The following is an 11,157-nucleotide window of genomic DNA, read 5'->3' on the forward strand; positions in this document are numbered from 1 at the left end:
TTTTTGCAAGCTTAACTGGTGTCATGTACCACCTGTATATCATTTTCATAATATTCTCTCGTATGGCATTACATGCCGTAAATTTCATACCTGTGGTCCACAACTGTTCCCAGTCAGCAAACATAATGTTATGTCCAACATCTTGTGCCCATTTAATCATAGCAGATTTCACCATTTCATCCTGAGTATTCCATTTCAACAGCAAGTTATACATTCTTGATAATATCTTAGTTTTGGGTTCTAACAATTCTGTTTCCAATTTTGATTTTTCCACCTGGAAGCCAATTTTTTTATCCAGATTGTAGGCCTCCCTTATTTGATAATAATGAAGCCAATCTCGCACTTTATCTTTTAGTTTCTCAAAACTCTACAATTTCAGTTTATCACCCTCCTGTTCCAAAATCTCCCAATATTTTGGCCAATTGGCCTCCATATTGAGTTTTTTCAGAGCCTTCGCTTCCATAGGTGATAGCCACCTTGGGGTTTTATTTTCAAGTAAGTCTTTATATCTTGTCCAGACATTAAACAATGCTCTTCTAACAATATGATTTTTGAATGCTTTATGCGCTTTAACCTTGTCATACCACAAATATGCATGCCACCCAAAAACATTATTAAAACCTTCTAGATCCAAAATGTCTGTGTTCTCAAGAAGCAGCCGTTCTTTCAGCCAGCAAAATGCTGCTGATTCATAATAAAGTTTAAGGTCTGGCAGGGCAAATCCACCTCTATCCTTTGCATCAGTTAATATCTTAAATTTTATTCTGGGCTTCTTGCCCTGCCAGACAAATCTAGAAATATCTCTCTGCCACTTCTTGAAACAGTCCATCTTGTCCAAAATTTGCAATGATTGAAACAAAAACAACATTCTTGGCAATACATTCATCTTTATAACAGCAATTCGGCCCAACAAGGAAAGCTTCAAGCTTGACCATATTTCGAGATCCTTTTTCACTTCTGACCAACATTTCTCATAATTATCTTTAAACAAATTCACATTCTTAGCAGTCGTATTAACCCCCAGATATTTTACTTTCTTTACCAGAGTTAAACCTGTCTCCTTCTGAAACCTCTCTTTCTCCATTGGTGTTAAGTTTTTCTCAAGAACCTTAGTTTTTAACTTGTTCAACTTAAATCCTGCCACTTGACCAAATTCCTGAATCAATTCCAATACTCTTTTAGTACTAGATTCTGGCTCCTGTAATGTCAATACTAGATCATCTGCAAAAGCTTTAAGTTTGTACTGTTTGGCTCTGACCTGAATACCTTTAATCAGACGGTCCCTTCTAATCATATTTAGCAAAACCTCCAGGACCGAAATAAAAAGCAATGGGGAAATTGGGCAGCCTTGTCGTGTCCCTTTCTCCATCTTAAATTCTTCTGTCACCACGTTGTTAACTATCAATTTGGCCTTTTGTTCTGAGTAAATTGCACCTATACCATTTTCAAAACCTTGACCAACCCCCATCCCCTGAAGATTTTTCTTCATAAAACTCCAAGAAATATTATCAAAAGCTTTCTCCGCATCTACAAATATCAAAACTGCTTTAGTGTTAATATTCACTTGCAACTTCTCCAAAATGTTAATTATGTTTCTCGTATTGTCAGACAAGTGTCTACCAGGGAGAAAGCCAGCTTGATCTTTGTGTATCTCCTCCACTAATACTTTTTTCAATCTTTTAGCCAATATATCTGCGAAAATGTTGTAATCCACGTTAAGCAGGGATATGGGGCGGTAATTCTTAAGTTGTGTTTTTTCAGACTCAGTTTTCGGTATAAGTGTAATATAAGCTTCCTTCCACGACTCTGGCGCTTTTTCCCCCTCCAAGATTTCATTGCAAACCTCCTTTAGTGGTTGAATTAACCAATCTTTCAAAGATCTATAGTATTTTGAGGTTAAACCGTCCGGCCCTGGAGATTTGCCTAACTGCATATTCTGGATGGCACCTTCCACCTCCTGTTCTGTTATTTTATAATTCAGCATTAACATATTTTCCTGAGAGATTTTTTGTAATCCATTGGTTCTTAAAAATTGGTCTATATCAGTCTCTTTCTGTGGCCCTTGTGTGTATAGTTGTTTAAAGTATCTCTGGAAACACTTTCTAATCTCCTGTGGATTCTGTATGTTCTTTCCTTCCACTTCCAAATTTGTAATAGTATTTAACTTTTGTCTTTTTTTCATCTGCCAGGCTAACAGTTTCCCGCATTTATTAGCCGATTCAAATGTCTTTTGTCTCATCTGTTTAATTTTCCATTCTATTTCCTGATTTATCATTTTCATATATTGTACTTGATATAGCTTTATTTCTCTCAGAATCTCTTGCGACTTTGGTTTCGCTCTTAGTTTCTTCTCACCTTCTTTTATTTTCTCCAAAATTTTATCTTTTTTCTCATTTTGTTTTTTTAAAATAAATATTTATTAAAGTTTTTGAATACAAATACACAAATAATAAACAATCTTACTTCCAACACAACGTAGTTTCATCAATTCTTTGGACTCCCTCACGTCTCCCGCTCCCATTTACATCGTTAAAAGGTTTTTCCAAGCAAATTATCAACTTGTTTACGGTCTTATATTCACTCATTTAAATATAATCTAGCAATTCTCCAAAAAATTTATGTTTTCTTTAATCTCACTTATCATCGAGTTCAAATCTAGTTTAGTGGTGGCCAATTTTTTATAATCTAGCATCCTTCTTAACATTCAACCAAGTTACAATGTTTTTGTAAATACATCTTAAATTTCTTCCAATCTTCTTCAATCCTCTCTTCTCCCAGGTCTCAGATTCTGCCAGTCATCTCGGCCAGTTGCATATAGTCCATCAGCTGCATCTGCCACTCTTCCAGTGTGGGTAGATCTTGAGTTTTCCAGTTTTTAGCAATGAGTATCCTTGCTGCCGTTGTTGCATACATAAAGAATGTTCGATCCTTCTTTAGCACCTTCTGGCCGACAATACCCAGGAGGAAGGCCTCTGGTTTCTTAGTGAAGGTATACTTAAATACCTTTTTCAGTTCATTATATATCATTTCCCAGAAGGCCTTCACCTTAGGGCATGTCCACCAGAGGTGAAAGAATGTTCCTTCATTTTCTTTACATTTCCAACATTTATTATCAGACGAATGGTATATTTTGGCAAGTTTAACTGGGGTCATGTACCATCTATATATCATTTTCATTACATTTTCCTTCAGAGCATTACATGCGGTGAAGTTCAACCCAGTGGTATCTTTTTTCTCATTTTGAGTTCTCTTCTTTATTGCATTCTGTTGAATCAGAAACCCTCTCATAACCGCTTTACTTGCATCCCACATTACTCTTTTTTCCACTATGGTACTCATGTTTATCTCAAAATAGTCTCTCAAAGTTTTTTGGGCCTTCTTAGTCACTTCTTCGTCTCTAAACAAGGTGTCATTCATCCTCCATCTAAAGGAACCAATTGGTGTTAATTTCATCTCCATTCTCACAGCATTATGGTCGGAGCAAGTTTTAGGACAAATTTCCGCTTTTCGAATCCTAGGAACCGATCCTCTAGTTATCCAAATTTGGTCAATTCTTGTCCATGTCATTTTGGCTTCAGAGAAGAAAGTTGCCTCTCTACCCAAGGGGTTCTTAGTTCTCCAAATGTCAGTTAAATCCATGTTGTCGGTCATCTCAAAAAAAGTTTTTGGAAGTATGCCATCTTTAGTAACTACCTGTCTTTGTGACTTATCCATATTTGTGGACACCACTCCATTCATATCTCCCATCATAATAATGTTACAGTCCATATGGTCCAACAATATCTCATGCAACTTCTTAAAAAATTCGGATTTCCCCTCATTTGGTGCATAAACTCCTACTATCAAAAATTTCTCTCCTTGAATTTGAATTTCAATTGCCACAAATCTTCCTTGATCATCTTTAAAGATAAATTTCGGTGATAGGCTCTCTTTTGCATAGATTACAACTCCTCTCTTTTTGACCTTATCCGATGAAATAAACTCTTGGCCCAATCTTTTATTGATCAGTACTTTCCTATGTAGCCTTATCACATGAGTTTCTTGTAAACAAATCAAGTCCAATTGTTCCTTTTTCAACAAATTAAAAACTTTTTTTCCTCTTCTCTGGGGAATTAAGTCCGTGAATGTTCCAACTTAATAGTTGCAGAGACATGGTGTAATTATTTTACTTTTCCTCCAACTGCTCCAAGTAATTGTTCTTGTTCTGTCGGTGGTGTCACTTTCTCTAATTTATCCAATCCCAAAGGTAGCGATGCTAAGTCTAGTATTCCTGGTTTTAATGCTCTTGGCTCTTCTTCTTCTTCAGCTTCTTTTTGCAGGTTTTCTCTGTGCTCTCTCAAAAATTTTCCTTTGTCTTCCACTGATCTTATTTTGATTTTTCTCCCTTTAAAGGTAAAAGAAAGGCCTGGGGGGAACTCCCACTTGAAAGCAATTCTGTTACCTCTCAGCAAGGCCACCAAATCTCTGTAGGTAGCCCTGAGGTCCAGTAGGTGTTTCGGAATATCCTTAAAGATCTCTACTCTTGAATCTTGTATTTCCAAGGTCTTCTGGAAGTGCAGACTCAATATTTTGTCTCTCTCTTCTTTTGTTCGGAGGGTAATCAAACAGTCTCTCACCCTGTTCTTTCTCCCCCCTCTTCCAAGTCTAAAAGCGCTTACTATCTTGAACTCTTGTTTATCTGAATCTAGGTTCCAAAAGTCTGCAAATTCCTTTGTAAGATAATCACTTAGGCTGTCTTTTTCAAGTTCAGGTACAGCCCTGATCCTCAGATTAGTCTGTTTTTCCTTCAGTTCAATCATAGACAACAACGACCTGTGGTCCTCTAGCTGTTTATTTATCGGTGGTATCTTTTCCTCTACAGCCAGTGCTTTCTCCTTTGCTTCTTCAGCTATCTTTCGATTTGAAGAGGATTCTTGCAGCAGTCTATCAATAGAATCTGTATTTGAATTCACCTTCTGCCCCAAGTTGTTAATACTTATAGTATTTGGTCAATTTTAGTTGTTGCTTCAGCAACCTGATTGCTTAGTTTTTCCAAAGATTCATAAATTTTGTTTAAAGCTGAAGCTAATCCCTCTTCAGATGCCATTCCTTTTGACCCAACTTGTGCAGAATCTTCCCCTTGTGGTGCAGAAGGGCCAGAAGCTGATGGTCTGCGCTGCTGCAATCTAACTTTACCCGATCTTGTTGTTTTTTCCTGAGGCAAGTTTTTTTCCTGAGGCAAATTTGCCATAACCCTTTATCTGAGGATCAAGGTCAATCCCGCGGCCAAGACTTGTTTTATAGTGGAAATTTCCTTGGCCAGTTAGAAGTGGAAAATTCCCTAGCCAGTTGTAGCAATTTCAAAGTTCCTCTAGGGGGACACAGTAGCAGTCAATAATTGTTACAATAAAGTATCTTTTCCAACTTTTCAAAGTCCCCTTTCAATAGAATAAACAACAGTTTCAAGTCCAGAGAAAACCTTCAAAGCACTTGCAAAGTAACTATCAAGAAGTTACATTGTCCATAAACAGTGCAACTCTAAACACGGCAATTCTATTGTTCCTTGACAGTCTGTTCCCAGGGATTAAGTGGTGATCTTTGCTCCTTTCTGTCCTTTTTTTTTTGCAGGCAAAGGATTACTTTCCCCTCTTCCCTCCCCTCTCCTGCCACTCAGGGAGGGAATTCTCTTATTTTGACGTTAGGAAGTAAGTCCTTTTAAAACAATTTTCCAGGTCTTAGCTTAGACAGTCTTTGCTTTGATCTATTTACAGAAAAGGAAGGCGGACTTCCTGTTTGCGCCTTCCCGCTTCAGTGCCAAATTCTTTTTTTTGTTTTTTGTTCCTTTAATCCCCCGATCTTTAACTTGACCTACTCACGGGTTGTTGTTTAGTAGCCGAAATTTCACAGGAAAAAGGTCAGCGCTCTCCGACAACGGCTGTGCAGCTTCACTCCACGGAAGAAGCGATTGACTCTCAGCACTGCGCCAGAACCCCCTTTTCACTCCGGAGCCCTTTACAGGGTTCCTTTGCAGATTGGGGGGGCGCTAAGGGTGCCCGCCAAGTCCCACGGTCACAGGCTTCACCCGCCTGCAATTTCCAAAGGGTCCCCGCTTCGCTGTAGTGGCAGGACCCGATTTCCGCGGAGCTTACTCCCTCAGAACTAGAGGGAATCCGCCATTGCCGATGGCGCCACCTCCGGAAGTCTCCATCCTAACATTACTTTTATTCCTTCTGGACAGTTCAGCCAAATTTCCATAGTTGAAGCTAGAGTCTATACAGTGTTTCAGGACGTATTTCAAGATTCCTCCAAATCCAAAGGCCCCCAAAACTTCAATCTCCTTCAAATCCAAGTCCATGTCCCAAAAGTCAATTAATCCCTGGATAGAGAGATCTTTCCAACTTTCCTTCTTCAGTCCAAGCCGGGATCCAATCCTCAAAATCTGGCTTTTTCTAGATTCAATCATAAAAGGCCTCAGTTTATAGTCCTCAATTTGCTTCTGTAGAACTAAGGATCCCGCTTGTGTTATTTTAGGTTCAGAAACAACGACTTTCTCCTTTTCCTCCACCATTTGTTCTGCCAAAGTAGGTTCCTGTGCCAGGTCCTGAATTATTTCTGTGTTGGTGCTCACTTTTTGTCTCATATTAGTCACTTTCTGTTCCACATTATCAATTTTAAAAGTCATGTCATCCATCTTTTTATGAATCTCTTCCAGCAAATAGTTTGTCTTACATAATGCAGTCAAAATAACTTCTCCTATCAACATTTTGAATAGTCCAAGGTCAATCTCTGGTTCTCAGAATCCTTATCTTGCAGTTGGAGACCTCCCAGTTACACTCCTATAACAATTTCAAAGGCTCCCTCTAGAGGGAAACAGTCTCCACTTGTATCAGTTCTTTCAAGCACAACTCAGGCATTAAACATAGTTTCGATTTTCAGTTACTTTTTCCTCCATTTTAAATGCAGAAGAGGACAATGGAAACAGTATCTTGCTCTTATTGTAGCTAGCTGTCAAATCCGTTCTGTCAATAAACTTTCCCCAAGCATCATCTGGCAGCCCGTTCCCAGGTTCAGAGCTGTGGTAATTTGATTTTCCCCTCACTCCTGCAGGCTTACTAAGTTCAAAATTTCCCCCCTCTTCACCTGCTTCCAAGGGGTTTTTTGTATTTTTAACCAATGGAGATTTAATCCTTTATCAAAAGCTTTCAAAGACTTTAGCTTGTAACGTCTTTGCTTCAGTCTATTTACAAAAGCGGAAGGCGGACTTCCTGTTTATGACCTTCCCGCTTTCGGCGCCAAATTAAGGTACTTAAAGATCCAATTTTCTGTTCTACTCACGGGTAGTTGTTTAAAATCCAATTGTCCACAGGAAAAAGTCAGCGCTCTCCAGCAATGGCAATGCGGCTTCACTCCGTGAAAGAAGCAGTCGATTCAAAGCACCGCGCCGCTCACCCCACGTCGCTCCGGATCCCCAAAACAGGGTTTCCCCGCAAATAGGGGAGACGCAAAAGGTGCCAGCCGAATCCCAGGTTCACAGGCTTCTTCCGCCTGTGATTTCAATGGGTCTCCGCCTTCGCCGTGGCGGTCAGACCCTATTTTCCACGGAGTAAGTTCCTCCCGATCGGAGGAGCTCAGCCATTGCCGGAGGAATTTGGGAGACTTTTGACCCAGGCGTCCACAGCTTCAAAAACATGCTGCAACCAATCTGCTGCCCATAACCTGCTGGTGTTTCACAACTTTGACCTGTTGCAGGACTTTAGCCAGACCTTAGCAGAGCATACGCAGAGTTCTCAAAAGCAATCAGCTGCAGGCAGGATGGACGAAGCAGGAACCAGTAACTTGTAACTTATAGGTGTTTATTATTTACATCGACTGACTTCAAGTTACTATGCACAAGAACAGAACAGAACACGGATCTTAACTAGCTCTCTCTCACCACACGACTCTTAGACTCCAAACTGACCAAACATGAACACATTCAAGTCAGTAGGTCATAAAGCATTACGCCTGTGAGAGACCTTTACCAATGGTAGAGCTGTTTCCAGGCTCCTATCTCCAGGCAGAAATTCTCCTTTCTTCTTCCGATAGATTTATTGCTTTATTGTTTGGCGCCCAGCCACGCTTCCCCTGCGAGTCTCCGCAGCTTCTGTTTACGCAGTGTGGCTTTGGAGTGGTCGTAAAGCAATTAGCAGAATTACACAGCGTCTGTGTGTGAAAGGGCAGTAAATAAGTCCAGACATTTCTTCTATCCTAATATCTCTTTATTGGGAACAAAATAGCGTATTTACAAACTACAATTTCCATCTGATTCAAGCTGCATTTTCTCTGCGTCCTTCTCTCTCAGCTTGCAACGACGCAACAACCTGCTTTTGCTTTCCACTCAGCTCACAGCATTCCAAGCTGCTTTCGTCACGTCCTGGCGTACTTCCCTTGTACGCGCCTCCTCTCAGGCTCGAGGCACAGAAGGTTGACCCTTCACTACACCCAACACCCCCTCTTGTCTCACGCCTGAGGGGAGAAGCGACCCTTGGTCGTCCCAAACCCAGACCTTCGCAAAACTCTCCATGTCTTTGGAAGGAGAGTGGCTTCGTGAACCCATCAGCTAGGTTCTTGGCAGAGGGACAATACTTCAGCGCAACTAATCCCGCCTGAACACTCTGGCACACATTCCAAAAGCGAATGTCTAGGTGTTTAGTTCTAGCCTTGAACTGACCTGACTCTGCCAAACGCAGGCATGGTTGATTGTCCTCGAAAACACGTATCGGCAGACAATCCACTTCGCAGAGTTCCTGTACAATGCAAGCATAGAACTCTACTTCTCTGCACACCTCTGAAAGAGCACTAAACTCAGCCTCAGTGGATGAGAGCGCTATAAGACTTTGCTTCTTGGACCTCCATCCAACTACTGAGTTCCCAAACTTCACCACTAGACCAGACACAGACTTGCGATCCTCAAGATTAGCCCAATCCGAGTCCACAAAGCAAGTCAATTTGACTTCTCCTTGTGCTGGCAACCTAAGACAAAAGTCTTTGGTTTCCTGCAAATACCTTAGAACTCTCTTGATGCCATTCCAGGCTTGCACACTAGGGTTTGAAGCTTCCCTGCTGAGCAGATTGACAGCAAACACTATATCAGGTCTGCTCCACTGGGATAAGTACAACAAACTCCCTAGGGCTGACTGAAACACTTCAGTATTTTCGAACGCAGCGCGTTCTACTTGCTGGCTGTCCTTCACAAAACTAGTCTCCATAGGACTTCTCACTCCTGCACAATCACTCATCCTCATTTTCTGAAGCAATTGCTCGATTTTGCCTTTCTGGCTGAGCAAGAAACTTCCATCCTGTGCACGCTCAACATTGACACCTAGGTAGGTTTTGACAGCACCAAGCTGTTTAAGCTTGAACCGTTTACCTAGCTCTTTGGCAAACTTCTCTGCCTGTTCATCCGTCTCTGAAAAGAATAACAAGTCATCAACCCAAATCTGCAAATATTCTTGTGTTGCACCTGAACCTCTCAAATAAAAGCAAATATCAGCAACACTTCTCCTGAAACCTAGTTCTTCTAAGGCTTCATTCAGGCACACGTTCCAGTTTCTAGCAGATTGACATAATCTGTAGATGGATTTGTGCAATCTCCACACAACATTCTGCCTCAAGTTTTCAAACCCTGGAGGAGGAATCATGTATAGCTCCTCCTGAAGATCTGAGTTAAGGTAGGCAACATCCACATCAAAGTGGTTTACCTTCCAGCCTCTCTGTGCTGCACAAGCTAAAAGTGTTCTCAGAGTCTTCGCTCGTGACGTTGGCGAATACACCTCCGTGAAGTGTATTCCCCTTCTCTGAGTGAATCCTCGAGCAACTAACCTAGCTTTATACTGTGGCTCTCCACTGTCAGTGGGTTTCAAGCGGTAAACCCACCTGCAACTCACAGCCTGCTTGCCCGGTGGCAACTCTGTGAGTGAGAACACACCTAGGTCTTCCATGGACTTCATCTCTTTGTCCATTGCCCTGTGCCACTTATCTGCTTCTTCTTCAGGTAAACTCTGAATATCCTCGAAGGATTCACGTTCACATCTGGCTGAACCTACCCAGACGCCTGAAGCATCGTACCGATCAGGAGGCCTCCTTGTCCTTGCTGATCTCCTCAGTGTGACTCCTGGTGACCCTGCTGCTTCACTGGGTCCAGCTAAATCTTCCTCAACTTCAGTGTCTTCCCCCTCTGACTTTCTGCGCCTCTTGGGCCTTACAGCTGGTCCAGCAGGTGAAGAAGGCTCACTCTTTGGCTCAAACTTGACACTTGCCTGAGGAGGTGTTCTAGGTTCCCCCCTCTGAGGGATCCTGAGCTGTCCCTGCCGTGGACTCTGTCCCTGTGGTGGACCCTGTTGCTCTGGACCATGGTCCCCAGCAACAAGTTCCTCTTCCTCCTCAACGTCTGAGTCATAGAACGGCTGTGGAATCACATCTGGATTAGCGTGCAGACGTTTCCAACCAGCTTGCTCACAGAACTCAGCGCTATTGCTGATAACCAACCTTGACTGGTTTCCACTTGGGTACGCAAACCGCCAGGCCTTTGAGCCAGGCTCATACCCTACAAAGATCATTCTTTTAGATCTTGGCTCACCTTTCTTGCGTAGAGCCTTTGGAATAAGCACCCAAGCCTCACAACCAAACACACGAAGGTAGTGTACCTTGAGCTTCTTTCCATGCAGCAAGAAATACGGTGTGTTTCCTACACTAGACTTGTACACTCTGTTCTGCGTATGCACCACAAATCTCCGAGCCTCCGACCAATACTTTTGGGGTAGTCCTGCGTCCCACAGGATCGCAGGCACAGCTTCCTGCACTGTCCTGTTCCGTCTCTCTGCGACCCCATTCTGTTGCGGAGAGTAAGGAGCGGTCAATCGGTGGCTAATCCCCTTCTCCCTAAAGAAATCCTGTAAAGCAGAACCAGTGAACTCGGAACCTCTATCACTTTGAAAGCCACAAACTTTGGTGGAAAAGGTTACCTCAACTGCGGTGACCCAATCCCTGATCATTTTAGCTGCCTCCCTTTTAGTTTTCAGGGCAAAGGTCCAAGCAGACCTCGAGAAATCATCAATCAGAAGCAGAGAATACTTTGATTCTCCCAGTGACTCAACTGACATGGGTCCACACAGATCTGCATGAATTAATTCAAAGGGT

The 11,157-nt window shown here is 42.1% G+C and overlaps 1 protein-coding gene across 1 annotated transcript; it reads right to left on the reverse strand.

The window, feature by feature from the left end:
• Positions 1 to 8,285: 8,285 nt before the first annotated feature.
• On the reverse strand, positions 8,286 to 10,670 carry LOC309333208 (uncharacterized protein; the record flags this gene model as incomplete). The annotated part of the gene is made up of 2 exons (XM_081846614.1): positions 9,947 to 10,670; positions 8,286 to 9,340 (listed from the first exon to the last, which is right to left on the reverse strand). The coding sequence occupies exons 1-2, from the start codon at positions 10,575 to 10,577 to the stop codon at positions 8,286 to 8,288; spliced, it is 1,686 nt and encodes a 561-aa protein (XP_081702740.1). The 5' UTR covers positions 10,578 to 10,670.
• Positions 10,671 to 11,157: the final 487 nt, after the last annotated feature.

Source organism: Podarcis erhardii, assembly GCF_964252035.2.
Source record: "Podarcis erhardii genome assembly, chromosome: W".
Lineage (NCBI taxonomy): Eukaryota > Metazoa > Chordata > Lepidosauria > Squamata > Lacertidae > Podarcis > Podarcis erhardii.